The 16,209-nt window shown below is 38.5% G+C and overlaps 2 protein-coding genes across 2 annotated transcripts; both read right to left on the reverse strand.

The window, feature by feature from the left end:
* Positions 1–3,249: 3,249 nt before the first annotated feature.
* NCS54_00321600 (Hypothetical protein) lies at positions 3,250–4,438 on the reverse strand (the record flags this gene model as incomplete). Its single annotated transcript, XM_053148797.1, has 3 exons — positions 3,250–3,987; positions 4,050–4,341; positions 4,395–4,438. The coding sequence occupies 3 exons, from the start codon at positions 4,436–4,438 to the stop codon at positions 3,250–3,252; spliced, it is 1,074 nt and encodes a 357-aa protein (XP_053004772.1).
* A 983-nt stretch (positions 4,439–5,421) lies between these two features.
* Positions 5,422–7,698, reverse strand: NCS54_00321700 (Fungal-trans domain-containing protein; the record flags this gene model as incomplete). The annotated part of the gene is made up of 7 exons (XM_053148798.1): positions 7,645–7,698; positions 7,557–7,580; positions 7,366–7,493; positions 6,892–7,313; positions 6,541–6,836; positions 5,819–6,489; positions 5,422–5,767 (listed from the first exon to the last, which is right to left on the reverse strand). The coding sequence occupies exons 1-7, from the start codon at positions 7,693–7,695 to the stop codon at positions 5,422–5,424; spliced, it is 1,938 nt and encodes a 645-aa protein (XP_053004773.1). The 5' UTR covers positions 7,696–7,698.
* Positions 7,699–16,209: the final 8,511 nt, after the last annotated feature.

The following is a 16,209-nucleotide window of genomic DNA, read 5'->3' on the forward strand; positions in this document are numbered from 1 at the left end:
TTCGAAGTATGCGGAACTTGTACAAGACTTAGTCATAGAATTGACATCTGCGTTGTGAATTTACGGTCTATAATTGGTACTAGATTAATTTGTTTCATTTCAGATAATAATTGATTCATGTTCCTACGCCCTTTTTACTTCCTGCTGCGCATACGGAAGCACCAATGCAACCAACAACGTGGCATAGGGTTAACGGCCGATTCGGTAGATCTCAGAATACGACCAATCACTGAGGCCAGAAGCCGCTGTCGTCAAGGTCTCACATTTGCGAGCCAAAGAGGCAAGACTTTTCGTTCAAGTTCATTAGCAATTCCTGATGCTCACACCACACATTCAGCCACTGGTCACGTTTGAGCTTTGTCATCGGTGGCAAGAAGCTCTCAACCCTGCCCATGTCCTTCTGGCCCCTTGCCAAACAAGTCCAAAAGACTTCTGTATTCGATTACAAATGCCACCTCTTGCTAAAGTCGGAATGGCGGCTCGTTCAGGCTAGGCCAGCTAGTTCTGTGCCCTGGACGGCGTCTAACAACTTCTTGCGCTCCTGTGTATTGATTGTGGACCGGCTCATTGGCCTGACCTCTTCGACCCCCCTTTGCTACTAGATGGAAAGCAGTCACTGATATTCCCCAACCTCTCTAAATACGGTCAATGACTATGTAGCTTTGGCCATGACGTAGGACTTCAGCCTCGGACTCTTGGTTCGGCCCGATAGATTGAGCAAGGATCCGGCCAAAACACCGACCAAGAGCATTTGTTTCCCTCTGTCTGGGGGAACCAAATCTCAGGCTGAATTATTTAAACGCTACGGGTCTCCCGATATCCTATCCTTCATCTCGATCCATCAACAGCTACGTCTTTAAATTTTCGATACTATCTCTTGCTGGCCTAATTGCCACACCTGAAACTATGATGTCTTTCAAGGAAACCATCGAAAAGACCGCCATGGGCTGGATCTCAGACTTGGAGAGTCGCTCACCAGATATTGTTGTATCCAAGTGGACTGATGAAATTCACTACGCCGTTCATCCAGATAAGTCGGGCATCTACCCAATGACCAGAGAGCAGTGAGTAGCCAGCTGGCTCGTTCCCAAACACCGCAACAAGCAAGACTGAATCCTCGAATTCAGGTTTCGAACCAACGACCGAACAGCGGCCATCTTCCAAAATTTAAAGTCATTCAAGATCAGTATCAATGAGATTTACTCAGACGCCGAGAAGAGGACGGTGACGATGGTTTGCACTAGCAACGGGGAGACGGAAGTTGGTGCTTATAGCATAGATTGCCTTTTTGTACTTACTACAGCGGAGGACGGAAAAAAGATTGTGAAGTTGACTGAGTGGCTAGGCACTCACACGCGTAGATAGCATTTGGTTTACGCCGGTAAACATTACATATTTGGGACGCTTCGACTCTCGACTAAACACCGGGCATGGTTCTCATGGAATGGCGGCTAAAACTGAGTAGCAATAGAACCTGAACCTGAAGTTTGAATCAGACTCTCACGGCATATCTCTTCCTGCAAGACACAGAGTCACGAGGATGAGCCTCATTCGACAGACTAACTGGACTTGGTTAACCAGATCTATCGTGACTTATTTCCGGGTCCGTTCCAGTCGATCATGCGATGTAACCCACCCTTGCTAGCTTCACCACCTTGAACCCCTGAGAGGCCAGGGGCTCTGTCCCCCTACCATGTAGTCGATGCCAAGGCTAGTAGTGCCCCAGAGCAACGCCCGCGGGATCCTCGGATTCCGTGGATTCCGTGGGACCCCCCGGGCTTCTAAAAGTTTAAATCGAAGAAACATCGGGACACATTCGTCAGATAGTCTACCAAACGGAAGAATTCCGTATTACAAATCAAATTATTCATTTCACTAGGCAGCAAAGGGTGACTCAACTGCCAACGGATCTCTGTTAGAAGCTGTGCTGGAAAGAAGGAGTGCGTTATACAGGCACTAATACATCGAAGAGAGGGTGGCAAGCGACGACTTGGTATAAATCCAAGCAGGACTCGATCTCGATAACAACAACATTTCCCTTTTCGTCCCCATCAAAATATTTCCCGAAGTTGTATCAATATTTCGACCATGTCCGACCTCAAGCCTGGTACCAAGCAGCTCACCACTAGAGCGGCCGTGGATGATTACGTCGGGGGATTCAATTCCGATGACTTTCCTCGATTCATCACATACTATGCGGAGGATGCAGTTGTTAGTGCCACAGAGATTCCGATCCGTGTTCTACACACACTTCTTGTCATCACTTGTTGACTGTTATTACTTTGGTTTTAGCTGAACATCCCCGCCTTGCAAGATGACAAATCCTTGGGAGCATACATTGGAATGCTCAAGCATCTTCATACCATGGTGTCCGAGGAGCTCATTCCCCAGAAAGTCACCATTGACGAACCAGGAGGTTTCGTATCGGTCGATTATCATGTCCAATTTCTTGGGCTTGGAGACTTTAAAACGGACAACTTCAATGGAAGACTTGGCCCGGTCTCTGAGGGCACCGGTCCACTCATACGGATGAGCTTGAAGTACAGGCTGAATGCCGAGGGTCATATTTCCGGAATCGAGGTTAATGATTTTGCGCTGCTCAAAGAGGCTTCACCTAAACAAGCTTCGGAATGAGAAAGCTAGATAGAAAGTGACTTTTTATTATTTTATCATGTTGTCTACACCTTGCATTAAAGATAATTAATACTGCCGGCTCGCTCCATCTCTTATGTGCTTTACCATATTGGCACCTACTCTATAGTAGACAATCATATTGCGTCATGTACAGCCGCCATGGTCGAGAGGAACCTCAATATCTCCTGTGGCAGGAAACTTTCGCAGACACCTTTGTCGTTAACAAGCAGGAAAAGGCCAACAGCCGAGAAATGATATGCACATGGCAACTGTCGGTCAAGTTGATGCACAGCATTGGATTGAACTGCAACCGAGACCGAAACCGAAATCCTTATCTCTCGCTTCAAATATAGCTTACGAGACGTCCACTACGAGATGATGCTCCCGATGCACGACGATAATAAATAGCCAGGATGAATATCAGCAGTTTCTTTATTGGATATTGGTAGGTGGTCACCGTTGTTGTTCCTCAGCTCGAACTATAGCTTCATTGTCCTCCATTGATGTGTGATAGAGCCGCATCTATGATCTGATGGCCCAATAGGTAAACACGTACATGCTCTATATCTGAGTTCGCTTCTTGAGTCTGACATGGGCAACCGAATCACCAAGCAATTAACACACCGTCTGGCTGCTTGCTATCCTTCCGGGTGTCGCTTGGATGACCAATTTGAACTCGTGCAGGAACGTAGCCTCCCAGTCATTTTCCGTCTTGACCGGCTTCCACCCAATCTCTCGGCTGAGATCCGCAGAGACCAAAGACTCGGAGGCGAGTACCATCTCCGCCCACTGCACTTGCCCATGGAATACTTCGCGTGCAATCTGTTCAAGCGAGACAGACGCTGGCTCGGCCGATTTCAAAACTCCGAGTTCGTGTCCAACCTTGCCGATGGACTTAGCCACGTCCAAAAAGCTGCTGTGTCCGGTCTCAGCGAAGAAAATGCGTCGATCTCGCGAGATTTCCCCAATTAGCGCCTTTGCAAGGATGACCTCGTACAATGCCGCCAAGTCCTGGACATGAACATGGCTCCATCTTCCAGCCCCTTCGCCAACGTATTGGGCGTGACCACTTGCAAGGGCGGAGTGCATGAGCATGGGTAGCTGGCCGGCAGAGAGCTCCTTGAAGAAGCCAGCGCCGATGCCGAATACGAGAGGCGGCGAAACGGAGTATGTGTCTACCCCCAGTCTCTCTCCAGACTCAGCAACTAGGAGGTCGACAGACCGGTTCGCATACGGTTCTTCAGCGTTGCGAGACTTTTCGTAGCTCAGAATGTCTTCTTTGTCAGAAAACACTCTGGTTCCACGATAACGCTTCGAGATGGGAAAATCAGCAATATTGCTGGCGCCGGAAGTCTGGACTCGTGAGTTAGATTTCTGTCCACGGGGCAAAACTGACGAGGCTTAAAAGCACTTACGTGGATGTATATGCCTGGCTTCCCCGTGCTCTCCTTTCTCTCGCGTAATCCACGGATGAAGGCCTCAGCTGAGGCGCCATGAAAGCCATCTACAACATGGATAACAACGTCATGCTCAGCCGCCGTCTGCTGGAGGAAGGTCGTCTCATCCAGATTCTTGAAGAGAATCGAGTTGACACCTTTCTTAGCCAGCACATCGGCCTGGCTCTGATGGCGAACCAGAGCGCTTATCGAGAGTGATTTGATTTCGGGAAAGGATGACTTCAAGAGTTGAGCTAAGACGGTGCCGCCTCTTTACGAAATGTTAGATTTACCAACCTTGATCGATAAAGTTTCAGAACTTACATGTAGCCTGCTCCACCTGTAAGAAGAAGCTTCTGGGCTGTCATCTTATCAGCTGATGATGGTTGAGTTTGTTCCGTAGGTATTGATTTCGCAGTTAATCGGACTTGATATGACAGATTGGTGTTTGGAAGAAGCAAATTGGAAATATTATTTATTGAGCGATTGCTCTTCTAGTTCGAAGTCTCGGCGCAGCGGGTAGTTTACAGTCCGGTAGATTATAAATCAGGCCAGGACGCAGTCATCCTACAATCAATGGCGCTCAGTACGCATATCTAGCTCCGGAACTTTGTGCCCCACATCGTAGGGATAGAGTGGAGTTTCCCAACACACCTGTTGAAATCTGCAAAGTTGGAGCCCCATGCAGATTGCTGGGATTATTATGCGTTAGTTGTAGCCACCAACAATACCAATTGTAACTCGCTAAGTGGGCCCACTCGCATCCTTCCTCGGGCGTACACAATCAGCTCCTTGGCGAAAGACGCTATGGTATCAAGTTCGGCTAGCTCGAACCTAAAGATACGTTGGGCCATGTCGTTGCTAAACATTTTGCGGTACTTTCCGTAATTCTGGACTGCGGTGCAATCGATGCACCAAGTAAATCTCACGGACATCGAGGACTGCCATGGAAATACTCGGCTTGCCCTTCATGAGCCACCATGAGACGCTACATGCTCTATTTCCAGAGCCAATGACCACTACATCCCTCTTGTCAGGAAGGGATGAGGATTGAATGTTGAGCAGTTGCTGGTGAGGCGGATCCTGCCAATGCCACTTGGTGAGACTTGAAACGGGCAAACCCGGATCTTTGGGAACTCTTCCTCGCAACATGTTGAGGAGATCAAACCACGTCCAGTTCACGGTGCAACCTAGAGGGATCACCGAACCGCAACCTCAGGCAAATCTGAGTGAGGATGAGAAAGGTATTTCGAGTCGGGACGAAGGGACTGAAGTCAGCCACGTAGACATCAAATCATCACACGTTCAGCTCAGAGCATCTCGATCGGGGGCAAATTCGGGTCATATTCCATTATATGTAAAATACAGCTGAACTTGCTGAATAGTTGGGTAGTGGTAGATTGGGATCTAAGTAGTCCCAGCTTTCCAAAAATCCGGGCTGCAGAGGGAGAGCTATCGTGCTGTCCAATAATGTAGCTCTCTGACCAGTTGAAAGTCGATCGTTGATAAATATTTCTGCAATGCGGTACAGAACCTTGCAAAGATCAAACTGTCGCTTCAGAGTGTCGCGGGTCAAGCTAAGCTGTTCGATAGTGTCAAGAACGTCCTTCAGCAACCCAAGGTCGCTGGTATCTGCATTTTTGATGCAATGCAAAAAGGCGACGACAAAAGGCGTGAACGATGAGTGGAGAAGAATCCTGAAAGTCTCTTTAGTCTTTATTCACCATGTGGGATTGGGTTAATACTACCAGATACCATAGAGGGACGTGGCGGACATTCCTGCAGATATCGTGTGCGGCCAGCGAGCCAGGTGGGCTCGTAAGCCCTCTCGAGCAGCGTCGAAGCAATCTGGTATGATATCCTGGACTGAATTGGATAATTTCGCACCCCGGTAAAGGATAGTAAGGACTGAATAGTAGGCAACCTCGCTCGGTTCCAAGATAGAAGAGAGGATGTCTTTGCGATGTGCATTGGAGGCATCGATCTGTTTCCAGCCATCATGCCAACGACTCAAGCTTATCTTTAGGTCATCAATCAACATCTGTCGCTTTGTTGTGTCAAGTGTATTCGAGGAAGGGGAATAAAGCAGTTGGTAAATCTGAGCTTGTAGGCATGAAAATTCGATGAAAGCAGCGAAGGCTTGGTCCCATGGCAAATCCCCGGGGTCCTGGGAAAAGCCGCACTGCTTCACGTCAACGTCATAATCCTGAATTATTGGAGCTCTTCCCAGGCGTAAAGATAGGGTCTTGTCGAAAATGAAGATGCTCCAGAATAGACGCCTCGCCCTCTGAGCCTCTATTGGAGGTAGGTGCGCTATCCTCTCTTCGCGATGGTAACCTAGAGCGAGGCAGTGTCTCGCAGCAATGGCTGTTAAACTAGCATGAAGAGCTAGATTCCCTTCCATTTGGGCATTGATGAACTGTAGATCTAGATGAGCTAAGGGTCGTCGCGAAATATGGGGAGGGCATACCGCGATCGAGAGTATCAAAGTGTGTTGATATGTTGGCCCTGTTACCACCTCATATGTTTCATATCCAGACTGAAAATTCTCGTGACAGATACTATGGAACTTTTTGACTTCTTCGTCATCTAGGCCGTCATGCGTTTGGTTCATCAAATCGCCAAGAATGACAAAGAACATCCCATTGAAAAGCGTTAGTTCACTCGCTGAAAGCGGCTCCAAAGGAAAGTAAATGCGCCGGCATAGCTCCTCGACCTGCCACAGATCTTGAACTGCGTAGAACAAGAAAAGCAAAGATCGAGTCTCTGGATTCCAGTTAGTATGGATGATGAGAGTCGGTGGTGGGCAGATCAGGCTCACCTTTGAGAGTACCAAGCACCTGAAGGATAAAACTAGACGGAGGCAACTCCATCCGTGTATGTTTATGATTCGAAGGCTCACGAGGCATCCTTGGGGGCTTTGGCGTCGAGTCTGAGTTCTGCAAAATAGCTCTAAGGGTGGTAACCTCTTCCATTATAGAGGGTGAGCGTTCGGCGTCATTCGATGTCAGTTCTGAAACCTGACAGGCAAGCAGCGTCTGCTGCCCAAATGATGATACTCCCTCGAAAGATGGAGTGCGGTATCCTATTGAACTCTGTGGAGCAGGATGGCTGCTGACTCGGATAGCATGTGGTTCAACGTAGTGTCTTGAGTTGCTACCACTGGTGGGTTGGCTCGACTGGATCCTGAGTGCCTCTTCGACGGCACAGAGTCTTTCATGGAGATTTTGGAACTGTTCCTCACTGGGACTATTCTTAGGGCTAATTTACGCGGAAGTGTGTCGCTTGATCGCACCTGGGGGACTTTTCATTCGGCGAAAGCTGCCTTGTGGCAGATGATGTGGCAGATGATGTACCCACAGGCTGGCAGACCAGATGGGAGGTGACGCAGTTGGAGCAAGGAAATCGCCGATTACATCGGGTCTGTAGAAACTTAGCATTCGAGTCATCGAAGATCTCGGGAAAAAGGGATGCGGGGGGAAGTACCTTGCGTAACCGGCAATTGTGACACTGCCCGGAGAAAAACAACCTAGGTTAGTATGGCATGATATGAGTGGAACCATCGACGACTTACAGCTCTCGGAATCACACTCTTTGGTAATCGTTCCCCGTCCATGGTGGCCATGTTCTGGATGATGACAGATGATGGTTCTGCAAGAACACGTTTCGGGCATCCTCTGGGGTTTACATATTTTCCTGTGGCGCCCACGGAGTCCACGGAATCCACGGAGACCACGGAAACCGTGGGGCCCCACTACATGATCCTTTGGCATGGATGTAGATTACTACCCGTGGGCTCGACCAAAAAAGGGGCCCACTATTCTAGTGGGCGGCAAAATTCTGGGACAGTCACTTTGGCGGGGCTGGCTTCTCTCAAACAGCCAAACTCGCGGAAAAACGCCTAAGAAAAAAAAAAACCTCAACTTTAATGATTAATTTCTCAACGATTATATATCGTAGCAAAATCCTAAGAGTACCGTTAGAAAGCCGTTAATTAGTTCTACTTAGGAGAGGTCTTAATCTTAATTTTAGTTAAGATTTGAGCTGAGAACGAGCTGTCTCAGAGTTTTGCAAGTGTCCCAGAATTTTGCCGCCCACTAGAATAGTGGGATCCCTTTTTTGGTCGAGCCCACGGGTAGTAATTCTGCTAAGGAATCCTCTAGTGACGCCGGAATGCCCCGGTTGGGTTTAGTCCCTGAAGCCCAAGGAACTATAAAACACTCCATAACTGACGCTGATTACTGTAGATCAAGGCTGGGTTCACGTTGGAAGAAAATAGACATGCTAGGAGTATTGAACTGAGCATATTGTGTTGATTGAAGAAGAAGAAAGACTGGTGCTAACCAGCGGAAATTATTGACAAGAAGACATCCACATCCTCGCCACCAATGAATCAGAATAGCCATTGATCTGTTAAACAATGGATCTCAATACTCCCACTCGAGTCATTGGTCCTGATATAGGTTAACGTACATCACAAGCGAGTGGGCCAAAAGAGCGAGTAGGCCAAAAATCCCTTAATCTCTCTTCTTTTTAAGTAATTAATTAATTCTTAACTACTAAAGATATCTCAATTAAATAAAGAAGTAAATATCCTTTTTACTCTTTAAGCACTTTAGAATAACCTAAAACTAAGTATCTAGAGCACTGTATAGAGCTATAATATATAGTATAATACCTTATATCGCCGGTAAAAAGGCACTCTTTCTTAACGCAATATAATCCCTAAATTATATAATCTATTTAATCTAGAGGAATAAATTATTATTTAATTTATTCTTAATTTAGATTTATAAGGATTTCCCCTATAATTATATAGTATTAAAGAAATAATTAATTAATTACATATTAATTATATATTACTTATTACTATAAATTAAGCTTTTAATTATATTAAGTAATATTAAGATCTTAAGATATATTTTTTTATAAGTATAATTATTAAAGGGCAAAATATAAAGACTGAATTATTATTTATAATTAATTTATACCTATAATAAATATAATTATAAAATAAAATATTACTCTTATTAATATTTACAACTTTAATAAAATTAGCTTATAATAAATATAATTATAAGTAAAATAGTTATTATAGATATAAAAAGGCATAAAAAATTAAAATTAATTTAGTTTAAAAACTAAAAATAAGCTATAATTATTTAAGTAATTAATATAAAAGACTAGGCAATCTAGCTATTTATTATAATTATAAGTTAATATTACCTTATTAATTAATACTAAAAAAGTAACCTCTTAGTATTGTGACGATCGTGTATTTCCCAAGGGATAAACCGGTCGTGCTGGGTTTATATTAGCAGAGAGTGCGGGGCATAGTCTAAGCAATAAGGTATAAGTCACGTCTAGTAATATACTTAAAGGTATTAAGTATAACTAAGTTATATTAATAGCTAGGGTAGCTACTATATAAGAAAGTGCAATAGGTGTGTCTTATATACTTAGGCTCCCTTAAGTAAAGCCAATCGCGAGTAGGCGCGATATTATTCTAAGACCGACGTAGTCTAGGAATAATATCGGTCCTTAATATATTAATCCCTTCGTAATTAATTATTTAAAACTCAGGACTTATAGGGACCACGTGATATAGCCGCGGGGGTCATAACATAATATCTCCCCTCTATTAGGTCTTATCCCTAAGACCTACATACCTTTGCCGTCTTAGTTCTATTCTTAGTATATCTTAACTTAGACCTTTTATTATTATATCACGTAATATCTAACTATATCTCTAAATAATCTTCCCGCAAGGATAAGGAAATTAACGCACTTACCCTTTCTATTAAGTTTACTAATAAAGAGGCTAATATGCCTTATACTTATTACTTTCATTTAGGCAAAAAGTGCCTAATATCTATAGATTCCGCTCGCTATAGCGAGTATATCTATAGTAAAAAATCCTATAATAATACTTATATGGCGTCATCTTATAAGTCTAACCTTCCTTAATCTTCTTGCCGTATTACTAATATTATCTCGTAGTTACTAGCTTAATAAAATAAGAGAGGAAGTTAGAGATAGACGAGGGTAAGACTAGCAATGATTTACTAAAACTTTATAAGGAGATAGCTACATTATAGTCTCGCCTAGCGGCTACTGCGGGCTATTTATCGCGTATTTATAAGATCTAGGCCCAGGTAAAGGAGAAGTATTTAGAGGCTACCTATTAGGGTCTCTAAGAGGTAGAGTAATAGGATAGTATCTTATTTATGCTAGATGCTCACGAAGGTGCTATTATTCGTGATCTCCAGGTTGATCATATCCCTAATGACATTAACTAAGCGTCTCTTAGCTTAGGTAATAACTTCCTTAATGCTTCGCCTTTATTTAATCTCAGCGTTATTAGTAGAAGTTCTTTAAAAGGCATTACGCACTAATAAGGTACTCCGGGGGTTCCTATGTATTTTTAGAGTCTAGGTAGTCCTTTTATTTAATAAAATATATTATTTTATTATTAATTTTATCTATATTAAGAATAGCTTCTATGATATATTCTTTTAATCCATTGACTTTGGTTTTTGGTTTATTTTTAGTTTTAACTTAGATAGTGTTTTTTACTAATTTAAGTAATAAAATATAAACGATTAAATAAAGCTTAACTTTTAGTGGTAAGTCTAGTTTATAGTTATTTTCTAAGATTTTTTACTTAATTTTATAGGGTCTAATGTATTTATAGTTAAGTTTTTTATTTTATTATTTCATTTTAATATTTTTTATTGCGAAGTAGACTATATCTCCCTCCAAAAAGATTAATCCCTTAATTCTTTTCTTATTAGTATATTCCGTCATTCTATTTCTAATAAATTCAAGTTCTATTCGTATTTCTTTATATAGGTTCTTTAGTTAATTACTAGTAAGGATTACTTTAGGGTTAATAATAGTGTTTTATATTTATTAGTATACATCCGGTATAAATCTAAAGTTAGCGTAAGCTAGTATAATCTTCGTGCTCTTATTTATAGCTATATTATAGGCTAGCTATATAGCTAGTAGCTTCTTGACCTAGTTGGTTTATTTATAATTAATATAGCATCGAAGGTATTACTCTAGTATCTAATTTATGCGTTTTATTTATCTATCTATCTCCTTATAGTATATAGTAAAGAATTTATAGTTAATTCCTAAATATCCTATGAGGCTTTGCTAGAATTTTAAAGCAAATAATAGCCCTTAATCTATAATAATTTCGAGTAATATGCTATATATTTTAGCGATATAGAAGTAAAAAAGGTAAGCGAATTTTTCTACTATTATTAACTCTCTATAGGGTATAAAGTAGGAAAATTTCATGAGTCTATCTATAATAATAAGAATATTATTATAAAAGTTTCTAGTAGCTAGTTCTTCTAATAGGGGTAGTTTTATAATAAAGTCTATAGTAATTAAGTCCTATAGTTAATATATAACTAGGAGTAATTATAGTTTTTTATAAGGTTTATAGCGTCATGCCTTGGTTTTCGCGCAAAGGTCATATTATTTAATAACTATTAAGACAGTTTTCTTTATATTAGGGAAAATAAATATCATCTTAACTTACTCTAGGGTTTTATTAATTCCTTAGTGTCTATATAGCGAGTAACTATATATCTCGCATATAAGTTCATAGCATAGTTTATCTAGGACTTATTATTTATTAGCTTTCTTATTATCTAGGAGTTATACATTGTATTCTTAGATCTATTTTAAGAGTTAATTTCCTTATTCTACTATATAGGTGCTTCTAATAGTAATATAAGATATCCCTATAACTTAGTCATATTTATATAGTTTTAATAGGTCCTTATCTCTTAGCTATGCATTATTATAATATATTTTATAATTAAGGTAACTTTTAGGTCCCGCGCTAAGGTTTTCCTAATAAAAGTATTAATATATTATTTCCTAGAAATCTCTATTATTAAGTTTTCTATTATATTTTACTATCTAGTAGCAATATTTAATAAATTCTTTTACGCATTTCTAAGGTACAAAGATGCATTTCTAATATATAATTATTCCTTGCTAGCTTCCTACTTAGTCTACTTATTTAATTATAAGTCTCCTAAGTTCTCCAGGGGTACTATTAGTAATAATCTTATCCTTCTATTTACTCATTAGGTAATATAATAGCATTTATTATTTAATATAAGCGATTATTCACTACTTTAGGTATCCTTCCCATATAAACTATAAGAGCTATTCTTTTACTTTAATCTTTCTAGTATCTAGGTTAGGTCGTTGGCTAATAGTATCTGCCCTGCCGTTCTCTATTCCTTTAATATAAATAATAATATAGTCGAATTCTAAAAGATATTCAGCATATTATAGTTATTATCCGCTAAGTTCTTAGGTTTTTGCGAAGTAGGTAATATTTTTATAATCTATATATACCTTAATCTAGTATTTATTTCTAAGGAAATAATATTAAAATTCCTTAAAGGCATTAATTATTGCGAGGAATTCTTTATTATAAATAGGGTAGTTAAGTTCTACTCTATATAACTTATAGGAGTAGAATGCGATAGGGTATAAGAGTCTTTTATTATCTCGTTATCTAATCTAGGCGCCTAGTGTAAAATCTAAGATATCTATTTTAAGTTTGATTTATCGGGATAGGTTAAACATTTTAAGCACTAGTTCACTTAGGATAAGTTCTTTAATCGTACTAAAGGCTTTTCTTACCTTATCCCTAAATATAAACATTTTATCTTTCTTTATGAGATCAATTAGTAGTGCGGCAATCTTCCTAAATCATTAGAGGAATCTATAGTAGTAATTAGCAAAGCCAAGGAAGGCTTATACTTCCTTGACATTTATTAGTTCCTTTTAATCCCTAACTACTAAGACCTTCTTAGGGTCTATACGTATCTTATTATATAAGATAATATATCCGAGGAATTCTACTTCTAAGGCATAGAATTTACTTTTCTTAGGTTCCACTAATAACTTAGCGTTCTATAGTATTTATAATACCTTATAGATATATTCTATATATTCTTCTTTTGTTTTAGAGAAGATAAAGATATTATCTAGGTAATATATAATAAATATATCTAGATATTCTCGTAGTATATTATTAATTATTTATTAAAATGCAGCGGGTATATTAGTAAGTCTAAAAGGCATAATAAGGTACTTAAATAGTCTATACTTAGTATAAAAAGTAGTTTTCTATTTATATCTTTCTTTAATCTAGATAAGGTTATAAGCTCCTTTAAGGTTAAGTGCTATAAAGTACTTTATTCTAAAAAGTCAATCCTTTAATTTACTAATAAGGGGTAATAATATATAATCCTTAACTATAATAACATTAAGTATTCTAAAGTTAATATAAAATCAAAGCTTTCTATTCTTCTTTAAGACAAATATAATAGGGTATCTAATAGATAACTTACTTTCCTTAATATATCCTTTCTATAATATATCTTTGATATATTTCTTTAATACTAGTAGTTATGCTTCATTAAGTAGGTAGAGTTTACTAAAGCTAGGTTACTTCTTATTAATAAACTTAATTTCTAGGTCATAGTATATATACTCTAGTAGACCTATTTTAAGTTTTTCTACAAAGAGTTTTTTATAGATATAGTATTATAATAGAATATTCTTAAGTTATTCTTTTTTTAATATTTTCTTAGCTTATTTTAGGTTTCTTTCTAACTTATAGAATTATTTTATAACATATACAATTATTCGCTAATTCTATCGTTTTTATCTATTATAGTATTTATATTATGTCCCTTTAGGTAGAGAGGTATCTTATATTTACCTCTGCCTAATTTCTCTATCTTTTTTAATAAAAGTTTAAGATCTTATATTACTTCCTAAGTTATTATTTATTATAGAGGATATCTTATTATAAAAAGAGAGCACTTAGCTAGTTCTCTAGTCGAAATATAAGTTATGGCATTATAACTATAAGTACCTAAGTATAAGATTATATTGCTTATTTAGTATAATATTAAATAATATCCCTTAGTTCTTTCTTTTAATAAAAACTTTAAGGTAATTAATCTCGTTATTAATAATATTATTATTATAATCAAAAGGGGTTCCTTCTAGGTTAATAACCAAGTAAGGCGTTTATTTATACCTCTATAATAGCTTAAGCCTATTTGCCGTTATTAAGTTAAAGTAGTTCTACTTAGCTCTACTATCTACTAAAGTATTTAATTATTCTCCTTTAACTTATACTTTTAGTTCTAGGTAATATTACTTATATGCTCTGTTTATAAAGTAAAGGGCCTTCTAAGGTAATATCTTCCTATGTTTATCTATCCATTGCCCTATATCGGACGGGCTATCTAGTTTTTTAATATTACATGGCTAAAATAATTAAGCTCGCATTCGCTATTTACATAGGCTTTATAGTCATATACATCATCTTAGCCATATAGCTAATCCTAGTATTGCCGTTCTTATTTAGCTCTTAGGTTTCCTTTGTCTTCCTAGCTAATTATCCTTTACTAGTCCTTGATTTTATAGGTAATTTGCTTCTTCTCCTAAATAGCATAATAGAGTTCTAAGAAATATCACGCGTTTATAATACTAATAGATTTATATTAATATACTACCTTATATCCCTCCGCCTCGTATTATAGGTAGGGCTTATTATTTAGCTAATATAGTAGTGCGACGGGGAAGCAGTCTTGTTCCTACTTTTCCTCCTAGTATATTTTATACTAATAGTATTAATATAATATCTAAGAGATACTAATATACTCCTAGTGCGTTAGATATGTTCTTATGTTATCTTATGGGTTAAAAAATGCTTTTAGGTATTAGGGGTTTTCAGCTAATTCCCTATAATAGGCTCGAATATAGATTTCTTACTTATTTACTATTTCTATATATTCCCATGCAGTCTAGATATACCTTTCCTATAGGCTATTCTAGTACTTATTGTTATTTTTATTATATAGTCGTGGGTAGTTTTTTTCTTTCTATAGTTCTTTATTACTTTTCTAGGGCTTCCTAGAGCATCCTTAGCGTAGTTCCTTTTATAGTTTCCAAGTATCATGCTCAAACTTAGTTCAATTAATATTACCACTGCTTACTTTGGCAACCCAGTCATTACGTAGTAGCCTACTATATTAATCTACCTTTTATTATTCATAGATTTTATCATATTCTTAGGATACCTCGATCTAATATCAGGGGCATAAGGTATGATTATATTGCGCGGGGTTGTCTTATTGGTAGTCCCTATGATAAACTATAAAGGGCATCTGGGTTTACTTATTATATCCTATAATCCATTTTCTATAGTTAAAACCTTCTATAGCGGCTTCCTAGAAGTCGGCTTGTTCGTTTATTATTAGTAGTAGTTATTAGGTTAAAGTTAATACTATGGGTTTTTTAACTCCTAACTCAATGCATTTGGTTATAGTAATAATCTATTATAATAGGCTCGTCATTTTATTAGCCCTATTGCCTAGCTCAGGCAATAATTTCTACATATCTCTAGTTATAAGGTTAAATTAGTAAGCCTTTGGGGGCTTAGCCGGGTTATAGAGTTATTCCTTTGTGATGCTATTAATCACATAGTTGCCTTCTACTTATTCTTCCATTAAGTAGGCGTCTTAATAAGGCATAATAACCTCTCCCGGCCGGAGTCTGGTTCTATTATAGCCTTATCGCGCCATCCCAAGTACCTTAGTAGTACAGATAGCTATCTAGGGCTTAGTATCTACTTAGGTAAATCTTACTTATTTCTTACCTTCTAGAAGGGGCTATTATTAGCTTAGCTAGTAATATCCTTCCTTTATATCTCGCTGCTTCTTTTAATATTCATTAGCCTTATAGCCCTTCTTATAGTAGTAATAATATTTAATATCCTTGTTGTCCTTCTAGGCTGCCCTAAGTTCCATAGGCCCCACGTAGGTCCCATAGGAGGTATTACCCTTAGCTTATTCTCGCTTTTAGGACTAATTAGCATTATTCTTATTACCCTAGATTTATCCCTTATTAGATTTTTCTATATATTATTTAAATTATCGGTTATTAATCTTAATAGCTATGTTAATATAGTCTTAAAGATTATTAGGTTTTTCCATCTTATAGAGTTCATCCTTAACCTTATCCTTAAGTCCTTTATAAAATATAATCTAGAGAGCGCTTATTCCCTAGTTAAGGAATAAGG

This window comes from Fusarium falciforme, chromosome 2 (assembly GCF_026873545.1).
Source record: "Fusarium falciforme chromosome 2, complete sequence".
In the NCBI taxonomy this organism is placed as follows: domain Eukaryota; kingdom Fungi; phylum Ascomycota; class Sordariomycetes; order Hypocreales; family Nectriaceae; genus Fusarium; species Fusarium falciforme.